General features: G+C 43.0%; 1 protein-coding gene across 7 annotated transcripts in view; it reads left to right on the plus strand.

Moving 5' to 3' along the window:
• actn1 (actinin, alpha 1) overlaps positions 1 to 16,220 on the plus strand; it is a 94,658-nt gene that overhangs the window by 24,524 nt on the left and 53,914 nt on the right. For 2 of the 7 annotated variants that reach the window (XM_040137907.1, XM_040137903.1), the window contains exon 1: positions 3,255 to 3,671. The exons of 3 other annotated variants lie outside the window; for them this stretch is intronic. In XM_040137907.1, the coding sequence (XP_039993841.1) occupies positions 3,573 to 3,671 (99 nt within the window). In that variant the 5' untranslated portion in view covers positions 3,255 to 3,572. Of the gene's footprint in view, positions 1 to 3,254; positions 3,672 to 16,220 lie in introns of those variants that run through there. 2 more of the 7 variants (XM_040137906.1, XM_040137905.1) reach the window with 2 other exon arrangements.

The raw sequence follows: 16,220 nt of genomic DNA on the forward strand, positions 1-16,220 counted from the left end.
TTGATCTTGAGTACGGTATTTGAGAAAATGTACTATAATTACATTCCACCACCGGTAGTGTACAGTATCTGCATGGAATGCAATGGCTCTGTATTAAAGAATGGCCTGTCTGTACATAATGACCCGTCTATGAGCACATAGCAGGACGGCGAGTTATTCCTTTTGCAGTACAAGATACTACAGTGCAATTATCAAAAATGACAGCTGTTGTAATTGTGTTGCCTGCTGGGGAATGTGGAATGTGCTGCAGAATGGAAAATAGGGGTGAGAACCTGGTCTCAGTCTGTACTTTAAACTGATAGTTATGACTCCTCTGTGACTTGGGGACATTCGCCAGAGCTATGACATCGTGTCTAAAACGGGGGAAGCAACGAAAGCACTTAACTACGTACTGCACTTAATTACAGTTCTACACGTACTTGCGCGTTATTTGAGTATTTTAATTTGATGCTGTACGAAATTTCGTACTTTCTACTCGGGTACAGTAAAAAAGGTTCCCTTAGATCAGTTACAACATTAAGATGCTGCCTACATGTTATACAACACTAATTATAGGCCTACTTCAGTAATATAATAGCCAACATTATAATACAGAATTCTGATACATAATGAATATTTTTTTTTACTTACGTCAATACTCTGACAGTTGTGGAAAGTAACTAAGTGTGTTTACTCAAGTATCGTACAAGTATTGCACTTAAGTTGTGTTTTGAGGTACTTGTACTTTACTTGAGTATTTCAATGCTTATGCTACTTTGCATAAAATATTCAGATGGAATGTTGCACTTTTTACGCCATTGCACGTTTTAAAGCTGTATTATGCTTTGCAGATTAAGATCACATACAAACCATCAATAATAATAATCCAAAAGTACATGTGATACAACATCATGAAAAGGTCATTTTGCACAACGAGTATTGAGGCTTTTCATATTTACATGATGCTTAGCTGATAATACACCCAATATAGTACTTTTACTTCAGTATATTTTTGGACGCAGGCCTTCTACTGGGAATGAAGTATTTTACATTGTGGCACAGCTGCTTTCATTGTAACTGAAGAATCTGACAGTAAAGTGGAAAGTAGTAGATTTACTGAAGTACTGTATGTAAATACAATTTTGAGGTACTTATACTTTATATATTACACTTTATGTTGTTACAGGACATACTTCCTCCATATTCCATAGGGAAATATTGTCATTTTCTCAGCAGTTTTTCTATTTATCTGTATTTATTGATTTATCTAACAGCCTTGCATACTTTTACTTTGAAATTTTATTTCAAAACATCTGATAACTGAATACAATGTGATGCACTGTTATAAGCTGAACAACCCAAGTACATAATGTATATATTAATGCTGATGCATTACTGTTTAAACAGCCCTTAAATGTTGCGGTGGGTCATGGTGAAACTGATTTTAACTACTTTACATACTGTTGGATTATGTCTATAGGAATGCATCATATTTTATACAGTATTTTTGTACGTAAAATCTAGATTTACAAAGTAACTAGAGCTGTTAACAAATGTAGTGGTACAATATCTCATGGACGAGATGTAGAAGAGTAGAAGTAAACTACAACACAAGAATACAAGTACGTCAAATTTGTACTGGAGGTAAATTAACTTAGTTACTTTACACCACTACTTCTACTTTTACTTTTAATGCCGGATTTTAACATATACCAGAGCGCATTTATTGATTATGTAAAGGATCTAGATAAATCTTGAACCACTGTTAAAAACCCACTAGACAGTAACTAAACCGCCTCCTCAGGACAGTTTAAAAAAGTTTTTTAGTTTTCTAAAATTTTCCAGTTTTAGAGCTTTAGTTGCATCATGTAAAGTAACGTGTTGAACTTCATTTATCCTAATTACGGTGTAAAGTGGGGGCCATCCGTTCCATTCGTGCCATATATGTTGACATTTCTTTCTTAGAGGATTTTGTTTTTGAGCATTTTAGGTCTTTTAAAAATGTATAAAACTGGTTGTTTTAAAATTGTGTCCAAGGGCAGATGTAATTTTTCCCTTGACAGAGTCCCAGCAGCTCGTGTCAACACTTTATGTCACAGAAAAGGACAGTGAGAAGGATACCTAAAGTGGATTCATGGTAACGTACAGGAACTTAAGGACCTGGGCGAGTTACAGACACTATTAGTCATGCTCGGGGGAAAAAAACAGAGTATTGACAGGAAATACATGCAAGTCATTTGTTTTCTAGCTCTGAGGACGAGGACCATAGCAGGTACTTTAATTTTAAGCATCAGTTTGCATGGACTTCTTTGAAGCAGGTGTGCATTTCAGTATTTCTGGGGAATGATTTAAAGGGTTGTTTTCAAATGTTTTTCAGTTCAAGAAATTGTATTGAGAGAGAATAATTAGAATATATGAAGCTGACAAATAACAGCTTTTTTTCTTTTTTAGTTCATAGTAAATTATTGTGTTTGGCTTCTGATCTTTTCCTCATGTCAGTTGTAAGTAACTACAGCTGACAGACCATCTATTTCGGTTGTTTATCTCTGTTTTGAGTAAAGGGGCAGGCAATAAATACGAATTTCTTCTCCCTGCTCCTTTTCAGTCACGGGCTGTGTACGCGGAAACTGAAACGGTACCGAGCCAAGCAAAGGAATGAAATGAAATGAAATCCAGCTAGAGGACTCGCATAGACAAATGTGTGCTTTGTGCTGCACTACAAGACTGGAAAAGTGATTAACAGGTTTTCCCACACGGGATCTTTCATCGTCACTTCTTTGTGTTTGAGATGCAAAGTCATTTATTATACCGAGAAGTTACAAGGTCATGTTTATGTTCATGTTTTGTGTTTACATTACGTTTGCCTACAGTAGATTTGTGGAAAAAAAAACAAAACAACTGTTCAAAAAGTCTTGGTGCAAACCATAAAAGGGAAACTTTAGCTTTTGTTCTGGGGCCAAATATTTTCGCCTGAGGGCCAGATTTGGCCCACGGGCCGCCATTTGCCCCACCACTGCTCCTAAGTATCCCCGCAGTCAAACGCTCAGACGTTTGGATCAACCTACGCTGGCAACCTTGGCTATAAAGCCTCGGCACTGACAGCCAAACCAGCCAATCCGCTTCAAGAGGGGGGGGCGGGTCCTGTAGCCCCCGAGGCGTCCAATCAGATCGCGCGGTCGGTAATCGATTCAATTTGTCTGAAGCAAAGTTTTTGCGTCTGTTGCTCCTCGACACTAGACCTGCCTACTGCCTGCCTGCCCGCCCGCCCGCCCGCCCGCCTGCCTGCCTGCCTGCCGCCGAGTGCTCCTGCCGGGCAAAAAAATAGAGCAGATCGAGGAAGAAAAGAGGCAGAGTTGGAGGGGGAAAGAGAGAGAGAGAGAGAGAGAGAGAGAGAGAGAGACAGAGAAAGAAGGAAGCCGGGGGTGGACCGTTAATTTCATCCACACACCGTCTTGCATGCGTGGAGGAGAGCAGCGTGAGCTGATACCCTGCTATACAGACATCACCTCGCCGAGGACCGGGGGACGTACGAGAGAAGCAGAGAGCGTCTACATCTATCTATCTATCTAAAGCTTTATAAATACGTGTATAATATGGATCAATATGATGGAGAAGAAGATTATATGCATCAGGAAGATGACTGGGATCGGGATCTGCTCCTGGACCCTGCATGGGAGAAGCAGCAGAGAAAGGTGAGACACTGACTTCCTTCTACCTTCGGTGTAAAGGTGCGGAAGTGGGGCTTGTCGCGTGTGATGATGGTGATGATACTGACGGTAATGATAATAATGACGCGGGTTATTAGGATGATCATTGTTATGATTATTGTTGTTATCGCAGCTGCGTGCGGTCGAACACTTTGACAGCACACTGGTCCGTCGGCTCACGAGGAGGCAGGCAAGCGGCGGCAGACACCGACCGAGTTACCGGGCTCGTTGTCTCCTCGCTGGTCACCTGTGCGACTTTTACATGAGCAGGATTCGGATCCCAAACTTTTTTTTTTTTTTTTTTTCCCTTCCTTTCCTCCTCCTCCTCCTCCTTCTTCTTCTCGCCTCCAGATCTCGCACACGCTTGCACATATCCTGTTATAGCGTTATGAAATATCCTGTAGCAGCAATTACAACGCAGGAGGCCCACCCATTATCTTTGCAGCCGCAGGGAAAGAGTAGAGGAGAGCGAGATAAGTGTGTGTGTGTGTGTGTGGGGGGTGAAAAACAATTAAAATCCGGACAGGACGCCCACCTTTTCCCCTTTTCCAGCGCAACAGATGTCCGCCGTGCGCTTGGCTGCGTATGGTGTGTGACCGACCCCTCCTGTCATCTGGTTTATGATGCGACGTGGATTAGGCAATGCTTAACAACCGCGGGATGGAGTGTGCGTGTGCGTGTCCGGGTGCGTGAGGAGGGGGGCGAACCCACCGTTACTCACTTCGCGTCCCTCTTATTTGTCTACTCGCCGATTTCACGCGTTCACGGCTCCGAGGGTTTGCGCCGCGCCGCGTTGACTTTTTCCGAGCGGAACGCGTCGGGTTTTCAATCGAGTCTCTCCCGAACTTCTTTGATCGCGGTCTGGACGTTGGTTTATCCGGCCCTTCAGTTTTCTAAATGTATTACCGCTTCACCTTTTCCGCTCGGATGAGTGTGAGCCCCGTTAGACCGGCGTGTTCCCGGGGGTCATCTCTATAATAAAGAGCCTGCGAGACGCCCGTGTAGTGTCTTAACAAGCCCGGATCTCCCACACGCGTTCCACAGCTGCTTCTCTTTTTCCAGACAGAGTATGAATGGTCGGTTTCGAGAAGGGGTGCTACTTTTTTTTTTTTTCTTCTTTCCTGCTCCCCATACTTTTCCTCCGCTTTGAAAAAAAGGGGGAAGAAAAAGCGCTGTGGAATCTGAGTAAGCGCTGTGGTTTGGGCTGGGCTTGCATGGGAGCAAGCGTGCCCAAAAATGGTAATAATCGGCCCCTCTCGCTGCTGTTGGAAAACTTTTTCCCCCAAGTTTCTCTCGTGCACAGGCGAAGCTCTGGGCTTCTAGTTTCCTGGATTATGTCATCAGGCAGGCTGCTACCGGTCGAAAGCAAACGAGGGGAAATAAAGGGGAAGGTATGCGGGGCTGAGGTCAGGTGAGAGCAGCGGGCTGGTGCTTCCTCGCACATCAGAGGAGGACAATGTCTGCTGCTGCTGCTGCTGCTGCTGCTGCTGCTTCTTCGGTGCCTTTTCAGTCTAAAGGCTCTTCCTCCAACTAAGATAAAGCGTGCACAGGCCTAAAGGAAGCATTAACACCTGACATCCTCGACCAGCCTGGAGTCTTCCCTCCGATGACCCTCACTGGTCTCAGGGCCCTGCAGAGAGCAGGGACGTTTGATTGGTCCGCTCCTCTTGGCGAAGGGAGCAGTGATGGCTGAATTAGCTGAGAATTACAGGCTGGCCCCCCCCTGGCAGGCGTGCAGCCCTGTCTCAGGGAGAGTTAACTGTCGCACACAGAAAACACACGGAAACCACAAACACACACTGACCAGATTCCTTCCAAGCATCAACAGACAGCTTTTGCTGCTGATGAAGAAATAGTCTGGCAGCCTTTCGTGTTTGCTGAGTGTTTCCCAATTGAGAAAAATATTACCATCATTATTATTCACATATTTATTATTCGGATCTGTTTAGTGCTCCATTAGCCTTCTAGATGTTGTTTAGTTCGTTTAAAGAAGCAGTGAAAAGTGAGACACGGAACAAACATGCCAGAAAAGCACAAAGCAAGACTGAAACAAGACTGAAATAGTAACAGATGGTCATTTTGTAAGGTTTTGCTGTTGCAGTGCGGACTGTGCTCAGAAGTCAGCAATCGTAGGCATGTAACTGGAGTTACAGTAGCTCACAGTTGTGCGTTGTCGGAAACCCCGCAGCCATTCATTTGTTTGTCAAGAAGCGATAATTGGACAGCGAACATTTTGACACCACAGTGATCCCGTCTGGGTCCCAGAGACGACAAGACGGCCAAAGCAGAGTGTTTTTGGTTCGTTAAAAGTCTTTAACAGTAAAAAAACAGAGAAGCACATATTGAAAAGTTGAACACTATTTCTCAGCCCGTATCCTGCAATTCACTGACGCACACAAACCCAGCGTGTCAGACAGTGCTTCAAATATTTCGAGTCCGGTGCAAGTCTTAACCTGACCCCCAGTTATAGAGGCGCTGGTATCCTCTTATCTCGGAATCATGCCCTTGGAGACCCAGGTGTCTCAGCCGCAGTGTGCCAGAGGTTACTTAAAGCTGCAGCTCCCACACATTTCCACACAACATTGGACTTCGTGTATTTTCGTCACATCACACCTCTGTTGAACAAACAAACAAACAAACACACTCCTCGTGTGTTTTTCAGACTCTGGTGGGTTGTTTTGCCCCTGTTTACATAGCGGGGAGGTGGAGTTCAGGTGTTAACTGCCGTAGCTAATTTGTCCTTATAAGGATAAAAGCTGCAGTACCTTCGATCAGGCCCTGCCTGTAAAAACCTCCCGCCTCCCGCTTCCCATCTCCCACACCCCAACCTCCGTGTTCCCAAACACTCCCAACCCACACCCACATTCCCCTGCTCCGACGCTACAAGCCAGGTCACAGATAAGATCGACTGACTTCATGCTTTCTTTGTTTCTGCCAAAAAAACCTTTGTCTTGGGTGGCGATTTTGGGCCTCAAAATGATCAGCTCTGACAGACGTGGACCGTGCCGCTCTTCATGCCGAGTCATGTGTCTCATGAATAATGAAATATCTGGTGTGTCTCTCTTCACTTAACCTACTGACTGAGTCTATAGATTTTTATTTTCTGGAGTGTAATCCAGGTCCGGGCAGTAGCAGCTGTTGGTCAATACATTTCTACGAATCACGATACGGGGACTTAATTAAAACCACCCCGCAGGCCAGCAGGCTGTATGCAGGACCATGTCTTGTCGTGCGACAGATATGCAGGAAGTGCCCACTAAGCGAGCCAGTCATCGGACTTGTCACCACCTTACGCTCCCCACTTTGACTAATCAGCACTCCCTGGGCGGGGCTGTCGCTGGCATTAGACGTCCAAGCCCAGCATCCTGACCTACATCTACACTAACTGACATTTCACTGCTTCTGGGGAAAGTAACACTTGCCATAAATGCAAAAAGTCTGATTATCAGGCGGGAGGACAAGCCTGCTTTTGTTTTTCTGTGTCCAGGAATTATTAAATTACAGTATCAGGAAGCTGACTCAACGCACGAATGACTGCGTGACGTTTCAGTTCAAGTATGAAAACCAAAAAGAGTTACGTGTTTTTTCCAGCACTGCAGCTATTTACTAGATTGCATAAAAGGATGTGTACCGTCAGCTCTGACTCCCTCACAAAATGCTTCCTGTCATCAGATTCCTCTGCTCCCACGATACACCTTGCACAAGCACTATATTAACAAAAGAAGAAGAGTGTCACAGAACGCCGGTGACAAAGCAGGGAATGTCAAAAGAATGAATTCCCCTCCCTCTTTCTCCCTCTCGCTCTCTCTCGCTGTCTGTGGCAGGCGGCTCTGCTCTCCACCGTGGTGAAGGCGTTATGTGCTGAAATGTTGCTTTTAAAAGCAACATTTCATAAAACATGAAGAATGTGTCACTTTTTTCTCCCCCCCCAATACCCAAGAAACTGTCTGGCCGTGTCATGTGATGTTTTTATATCTTACAGCCTGACTCTGGGCCTTGTTAGCTAATGTCACCCAGAGCTGCAGCTGATTATATCATTTAACTCACATGCACTTACTGCCATGCGAGTTCAGAGTGCCAACAATTTTGAATATAACTTTATAAGAGAGATAGTGTTGTTATCTGCAGGTCATCAGTTCAGACCCCCAGGGAAAGTGGAGAGAAGGTTTGATGCAGAATTAACGCTCTCTCTTCCCTCGAATGCTGCGTTCAAAGCCTCTGAACATTTTTAAACCTTAGATATTTGTCTTTAACATTAAGTACTCTTTACAAAATGCACAACAGTCAACTAGGGCTGCAACTAACAATTGTTTTCATTATTTATTTATCGGACGATTGTTTTTTCAATTAATCGATTGGTTGCTTCATCTATGAAATGCCAGAAAATATTAAAAATAGCCATCATTATTTTCTGAAGAGTAAGGTGACATCTTCAGATGTCTTGTTTTGTCTGATCCACCGTCCAAAAGCTAAAGATATTCAGTTTACTATCATGTACGACAGAGACAAAAAAAACATCAAATCCTCATATTTGAGAAGCTAGAAAAAAATATTCCAAATATTTGACACTCTTGCATAAAAAAATGGCTAAAAAAAAGATTTGATGATGGAAATAGTTCCCGCTCAGCTTTCTGCCAGTCGACCAATCGATTTATCGACAGACCGATGCAGCTCTACGCTCAATCCTCAGTTACTGTCTAATATGAATTTAAAAGTCAAAAGCTAATATTCTCCATCAGGACTGTGCACGTGCGGTTTTATTAAAGTTGATTGACAGTGGCCCTGCATCATAAGAAAACAAAATATAATAGTTCGACAGGTTCGTATATTCACTTTCTTGTCGGGAGTTGAAGGCTGCTGAAAATTGGGCTGCTTCACTTTCTCACCTTTTACCATTTTTTGAAATACACTCATTCCCTTTTTCTAGGAGAAAGTTAGATGATCACGCTCTCGTACCGCTCTGTTATGTATGAAGCTAGAGCTAGGACACCGTTAGCCCAGCTTGGCATACAGACTGAAAACAGGGAAACAGCTGACCTGGCTCTTGCCAAAGGTAAATAATCCACCCACCAGCACCTCTAAAGCTCTGAGGGAAGTCACTAATCCTGGCCAAGAAATAGGACAGCATATAACTTCCGGTCAAAATGCAGCTTACCTTTGGACAGAGCCCTGCTAAGTTTTTCCCTCCATTTTCAGTCTTTATGCCAAGCTAAGCTAACTATCTCCTGTCTTTAGGTTAATTTTTAACAGACACGTATGGGGGTTGTATTAAACTTCTCATCTAACTTTCTGCACCCAAAGCAAAAAGGCGTATTTAAAAAAAAAATGTCAAATGTTCCTTTAAGGAAAGGTGAAAAAGCGAAGCAGCCTCATGTCTCAGATGGCACCTCTGTCTGAATGGAAGACGCTTCGGGGAAATGAGCAACCATCTGTCTGGTCCTTGGCGGGAGACGGTCCAGTATCCGTGTCTCAGTCACTTCGTCATCTGTCATGGTGGCTGCTGCTCTCTTTGAAACAGTATAAAGTCAGGAAATTGAAAGATGTCTTAATAGAAATCCTGTGTCCGCTCACTGTCGTGGTTAAAACAGCTGGACTATAAATCCCAACAGGAGCTCCCCAGCGAACCAATCATCCGCCCCGGTCACGGTGTCAGGGCTCTGTCTCGTTTGTCCTGATTGATGGGGTCACACCCTGACACCCCGGCTGAGAGGGCCCAGGAGCATCCGCCCCATCACAGGAAGTTTTATGTGTGTGCTCCCAGCGCAGCCTGGTGGGTACGATTAAAGTCCCACTTTTTTTTTTAAAAAAGTGTCCATTGAAGATTCAGATTGTTTTCTTTTAAATCTGCATTTAGTTGACACTGTTATGGACTTACACTAGCTTTCAAAAGTTTGACATCACCCAGAAATATTCATTTTATTCAACATTTAAAAATAAGGGTTTGCGCTAAAAGAGTTAGCAGGACACTAAACTAATGGCTGCTGGATATGGAGCTTAGCTGTCTTATGAGAATCATTTGCAACATTAGTAATGTCCTGGTTATACATTTAAATCAATTTAGTGCCGCCTTGGAGGAAAAAATTATCAATTTCAGTCGGGAGCCTGAACGTTTCAGCGTGATTCCAAACTTCTAAACACCAGTGTACTCCAGGAATTTAGTTCGGGAGAGTCTGTTTTTCTCTGGGATTGAAACCTTTAAAGCTGCCACAAACAAGCTCACTTTTCTGCCCACTTCTTCCTCCCTTCGTCTTTTCTTCCCGGCCTGTAAGCTGATCCTGCGTGGACAAGGTCGGAGTTTGATCGAGCATGTTTCATAATCAACCGAAACATCTTGTTTTCTGCTGCTAATGAGAAGCTTTCAGTCAGGAGGAAGCCATCTACTCTTTATAGCCTGAAGCTGCTGGCTGATGTACGATGTGTTAGGGGATACTGACCTGTGTCTAATTACTCTTACATAACCCGACTCTAGGTCTCAGGGAGGGGTTATTGCTCTCTATTGTGGCTGTTGTTGGAGAACCGGTGGCAGTGTTTACCCAAGAAAAGTCAGTGTGACAGCTGACAAAGATTGATCCTTCAGAGAATTGTTTTACTGAACACGCACTAGTGAAAATATTGGGTTCTTTTCACCGTGCTAACAAGATCATTCGATTTTTAGCCACGATAGAGGCATGTCTGTATGGATGGTAAGCATTGGTCTTTATCGCAGTCAACCATTTTGATGCAGACGGAAATATCTCAGCAACTATTAGAAAGATTGCCAGGAACTTTGGTGCAAAGATTCATTGTATCCAGAGGATGAATGCTAATGACTTTGGCGATCCTCTGACTTTTCGAATTTTTGGTTCTGAGTAAAATGTCTCAATAACTGTTGGATGGATTGCCTTGAAATCTGGTACACATATTCATGTCAGCCTCAGGATGAATTATAGTAATGTTGGCGTTCTCTTAACTTTTCATTTAGAGCCATCATCAGGTCAAAATTTTAATTTGTCCAATATTTTGGTTTGTGACTAAACACCAAACCTAATCACATTCCCATGTGATTAGCTTTTTTGCAGCTCTAATTAGTGCTAATTCACTAATTAGCACTAAAAGCTGTACTTTATAGTGCTAATTAGTGAATGTTAGGATACTAATATGCTGATTCCGAATGGTGAAAATGGTAAACATCACACATCAACATGTTAGTGTTGTGAGCCTATTAGCATGCTTATGTTAGCATTCAAAACACAGCTGTGCCTAAGTACAGCCTCACAGAGCTGCTAACATGGCTGTACACTCTTGATCTTGTTAGAAAATAAAATAACCTTTAAATAATCTTGATTATATGAAACTGATCAAAAAGTAAAAACTACTGCTCATTGGATTAGTTGTTACTTTCCATCTGTATATTCACTTGGATACAGGTTTTCCTCATATGCCCGAAGGTTGTGTTCTAGGTTTAGCAACTGATTAGTCACGTGCAACAGATTTAAGATACGTTGCATATTTTATTGGTGAACTGCATCTCCTCTGTGTTTCGAAATGCAACTTTTTTTGCACTAATACCTGTTGCAGTGCCAGTGATTGAGAAAGCTTTTCCCAGCTGGCTGAAGGGAGAAGGTTGAACCACAGTAAAACTCCCCATCCTTTCTTGGTCTGGAAAACATTTTCATGCTGTTGTTGCAGTTCTTGTCCCTGAACACTTTCTCCTTTATTTGTTTCAGGAAGGTGAAAGCTAATTCTTCCTCATCGGGTTATATACTGCATCTGGGTTTTTTAGAATTCACTGTTTGAAAAGTCAAATGTGAGCAATTACCCGGCTCTTATCTGAACAGCTCCCAAATGCCAGGGCCCTGATGCAAATTCTTGCATAGCTCATTTTCTCAGGCTCATGCTCCAAATTTAGAAACATATACAGAAATCAGCTCCAAGCCTGTGGTTGTAGGTCATTAAAACAGTTTCAAGGCCAATTGTGCAATGAATTTTAACGACTTAGTTTTGGGGGGTTTGGATGTGTTTGACTACTTTGCTTCATTTGGAGTTATATATTTGACAATTCATCCTGCACAGACCGGAGTTTGGTGTCGTATCTGCAGCAAGGTTAGCAGATTTGAGACGCTAGACGGGGCGTCTTTTTCAACACCCACCATGTGATTTGGGGTCAGGGTGCACTTCCTGTGGAGCAAAGACGGCAGGGCAAAAAAACCTGCTGAATCCTCAACCACGTCTGGAACCACTATGCACTTACGGTCACATGTATTCAATAGCATACAACCCAGTGGGGGTTTATACATGATTTGTCTGCATGTTTCCAAGGAATTTTCCGGCACCACATGGGAATGATGTAGTCAGGTCTTTCCTCCGCTAATGCTATTAATCAAACTACATGCATTCTCAAGTGCACGTGGTCGCTGTGAAGCCTCTCCGTGAAGCCAAGGGGGGTTTGCACTGTACTTGGAGAGTGTTTGAACATGTGAGTGTATTAGCTGTAAGCCTCCTCGCAGGAGTAGCTGCGGCGCGTCTCCTTTAAGTAAAGGCAGTTTTGGGCCAACAGATACTGAGGTAAAGGCAGGCAGCAGGCACACCTTTCCGTTCAGTAGCTGTGTGGGTGGAGCTCTGGGGGGAGAAAGGAGATGAGGGAGGAGGGAGGAGCAGTGAGTGGAAGAAGAGGCTCAGACAGAGGAGCTTTCAGGTCGCTGCACAAAGAGGGCGTGCTCAGGAGGCCATCCTTTGTCATGTTGTCAACCTGGAGTCAATAATTTATCCTCACCACCCAGGATGGTGTATGAGCTATCAAGTGACTCTGCAGTTGCTTAAAGGGTGTTTCCCCTGTGCAACATACCTGGTCTGTCATTAACAGTGCTGGGCAAGTTACTTCACAAATGTAATCAATTACATATTACTCATCAAAAAAAAGTAAATACATTACTATTTATTAAACAGCAAAAGTTATTAGTTACATTACTTTGCTCAGCACAGCTCCGCCTAAGGTGCCTTTAAACAACTCCGGCGCTTCCACACCCACACATTACATTTTCAGTATTTGAAGCAATAGTTTAAAAAAAGAGACATTTTGGGAAAAACACTTGTCTGCTTTCTGGCAGAGAGTTAGATGAGAAGACTGATACAACTCTCATATTTGTCAGTCAAATGTAAGGCTACAACCCGAGTAGCTCGCTTAGCTTAGCACAAAGTTTGGAAACTGAGGGAATCAGCTAGCCTGACCAAAGGAAACAAAATCAACCTACCTACTACTAAATTAACTAACTAACCAAAGCTTACTAAATAACCTGTTATATTTTGTTTGTGTCTTGTAAGAAAACAAAGGCGGAAAGACAACAACTTGCCATGAGCTTTAGAGGTGGGAGTGGGCAGGCTAGCTTTTTCCTCGTATTTCCAGACTTTATGCTAAGCTAAGCTAACTGGCTGCTCTCTGTATCCTCACATTTAGCGCACAGACATGAGTGGTATCAATCTTCTCATCCAAGTCTCCTCCAGAAAGCAAATAAACCCATTTTTGAAAATGTCAAACTATTCCTTCAGCACATGTAGAAACAGAGAACAAGACATTGCGCTTCAAAACAGTGGGTTAGCATCTTGTTAAAGTGTTTACTGACCACCATCAGCTAGATTAACATTAGCTCCAGTTACTGCATGTAGTATTTCAAAAGTCCCGTCCTCACAGAGAAGTTTACACAACCTCTGAACAAAACCCAGGACGTTGGCTTACCAGTAGCTAATGTTAGCATGGCAGATACAGCCAGCTAAGATTGCACAACATGGAAATTACACAATTTTGTATTTTCCAGGAATCATATTCCTCCTCTTTTGGTCAAAGCTAACCACCAACCCACACTTCCAGCTAATGTGCTAAGCTAATATGTCCTAATAATATGTCCATGACAGCCCTCATTGCTCCACTAACTACCCAGTTCTTCTTCTTCTTCTTGTTTATCCAAAATCAGCTGCTGCTGCTTCAGCCGGAAACTTATCAACACATCACTTCCCATGTGGCAGGAGAACGGGCTTCTGTAGCTGACACTGGGAGTGTAGGACTGCAAGTGCTACAGTGAGATGGACTGAGTGGAGGTTAAAATGCTATTATGTTATTTAAATGAGGGACATAATTAGAAAACAGAGATCTGCCTGCATTAAAGTGCTGTTACTAGTGCTTTTTCAGTTATAGTCAGAAATAACTAAAAATCTAAAGAGCTCCCCATAATAAAAGCTTGATACATTTTCTTGACTAAAGGCTTCTACCTTTTTCTCCTTTCCTGTCTCCTTTTGTTCTTTCTAACCACCATTTATCTACCCCTCTTTTGTACGATGTGACTGAGTGGGTGGCGATGGTTTTAAGGAAAAAGTTTTTTCCTAGCCTGAGCGTGTTGAAACCTCCCTCCAGTCTAATCGGAAAGCCTGTCTTCCTCTGCGCCACTCTTATTTGCTCTGTGTGTAATAAATGGGCAATTGCAGCATTTGAACAATTAAGACAGGATGTTTCTTAGGGTTTTATTTACAATGTAGGCAATTAAGTCAAATTCAGAAGGAGTTCAATTCAATTGGGTGAGTCAGCCTTCCTTGATGGCCTTACTTAGAGGCAAGTAGGGACTGCAACAGTTAGAGCTGCACTGTATGAAAAGAAGATAAAGCAAATGTTTCTGTGAACTGAATTTGATGATTAGGTTGGAAATAGATCAATCCATCAGTCCGTTTTAGTAAGTCCTTGGGAAGAGAGTGTTCTGATGAAAATCGAGGCCAGAGGCTATTTTTCTGCTGCGCTCTTCCACTTTTCTAAAGTGGGACAAGTATTGAACGTCTGAATTTCAATCAGCGGCTTCTATTGATTGTCTTTTCCACCAGTGCTCATGGTCAGTTAGAGTTGACCCCCTGCAGGCAAGTCGCATTACGCACTGATGACTATGTGCTGTTTGTGATACAGTCGGCACAATTAAATTCTGTAGCAGCAACAAGCACTGACCGACATTTCTTACCCCTGCACTACTTTTCTGTCACAGTTTCCCGCTGCAGGATTAGTCTGCGTGCTTCCGGCGTTACTTCATTTGCGACAGTAAACAAGCACTGCCGCTTTGAAGTGCTATGGGCAGAGCTCATTACAAGTTGTATCGCACACCTCCCCTCGACAGCCCCACCCCTGGTTAGTCAGCACAAGAGGCGAGCCGGCCTGCATCTTGTTGGTGTGTAGTGGAGAGCCCTTGGCAGAGCGGCAGGGCAGCAGAGTGGCTTGAGCTGTGTGAAGTGCTGGCAGGTGCTGTGGCTGGTGGACGGGCCCAGACAGGGAGGGAGGGTGAGGCTGCGGCACTGCCAGTCGCAGCTGATTGTGCAGTTTATTTAGAGCTGTGGTCACATAGAGAATGCTGAAGTTCAAAGGTTGTGAAGAGCTCTACGGAGGACCGATGTTTGTGTGTCCTTCTGAACTGTTCTCATGGTCTTCTTCTTTTTTGTTTCTCTCTGACTTTGCCATGAACCATTTCTTCCTTTCTCGCTCGTCGTAATTACAACCTCTGTGACCTTCCACTGATCCAGCTCGGGAAAGCTAGAGGAGAAACACAGATGCCCACAAGATTTTTCTTTGCCCTGCAGAAAGTACATTGCCCTTTTCAAAACCTAATGTTAAGTTACTGCTGTTGGCCATATTCTGGGTCAGGTTTCTTTTGGAGAAAGCTGTTTGCACGTACATTTAACACCCTGAACTCAAGTTTATATAGTTCACCAAACTATATATATAATAACGAAATATTTATCTTAACCTATGGATCGTTTAAACAGTTCCAGCAACTACACACTAATACATGAATTATAATAAAAACTAGGGCCAAAATCCAGATGAGAAAAGAGAGGAGCTAATAAAAATGCTGATTCACCCATCTGAGGGACCTTCAGTTATTACTTTTTGCTCACAGCAATTAATCCTTTCCAGCAGCAGTGAGTGCTTTGTGGACATTTTAAGCCCAAGTTTCGCCTCTCAGGCTGCCTGGCATATCATCTTGGCGGGGGTTGTTGGGTCCATATGCAGAAAGAGACGAAGAATGCAGTCTCTGCTCACGGCTGAAAAAAGTACAGCCACCTCCTCTGCATGATTTTCGATTTAAAAAAAAAAAAAAAAAAATGGTGACAGAAAACGTAGTCCCCGAAAAGAGGCGTGTTTTAAAAGTTAGTGCAAAATAATGCAGTATAGGACAATGATCTTTGTTGGAATTGCGGAAATACAACATTATTTATCATTAAGTATCAGGTCCACAGTATATCAAGGAAACTAGATGTGGTTATAGGGTCAGTGCCTTAATAATGCAGCAATTTACATAGCATTTCTATTTTTGTATACCACCATTATTATTTAAAGCACAATCACCAAAATCATTATAATGTATTATGTGTTAGGTTGATATAAATAGATTATATAAATGAAGAAACGTCCTCTAATTTTTCTTTTAGTTTTATTTGTTGAAGAACTCCCGGCTTAACTGTGTCTCCCCCACATTTGGAACCAAATTTATACCTTTGAATACAAGGGAAAGAAATTATCTTCCTAAC

This window comes from Xiphias gladius, chromosome 10, assembly GCF_016859285.1.
Source record: "Xiphias gladius isolate SHS-SW01 ecotype Sanya breed wild chromosome 10, ASM1685928v1, whole genome shotgun sequence".
Lineage (NCBI taxonomy): Eukaryota > Metazoa > Chordata > Actinopteri > Istiophoriformes > Xiphiidae > Xiphias > Xiphias gladius.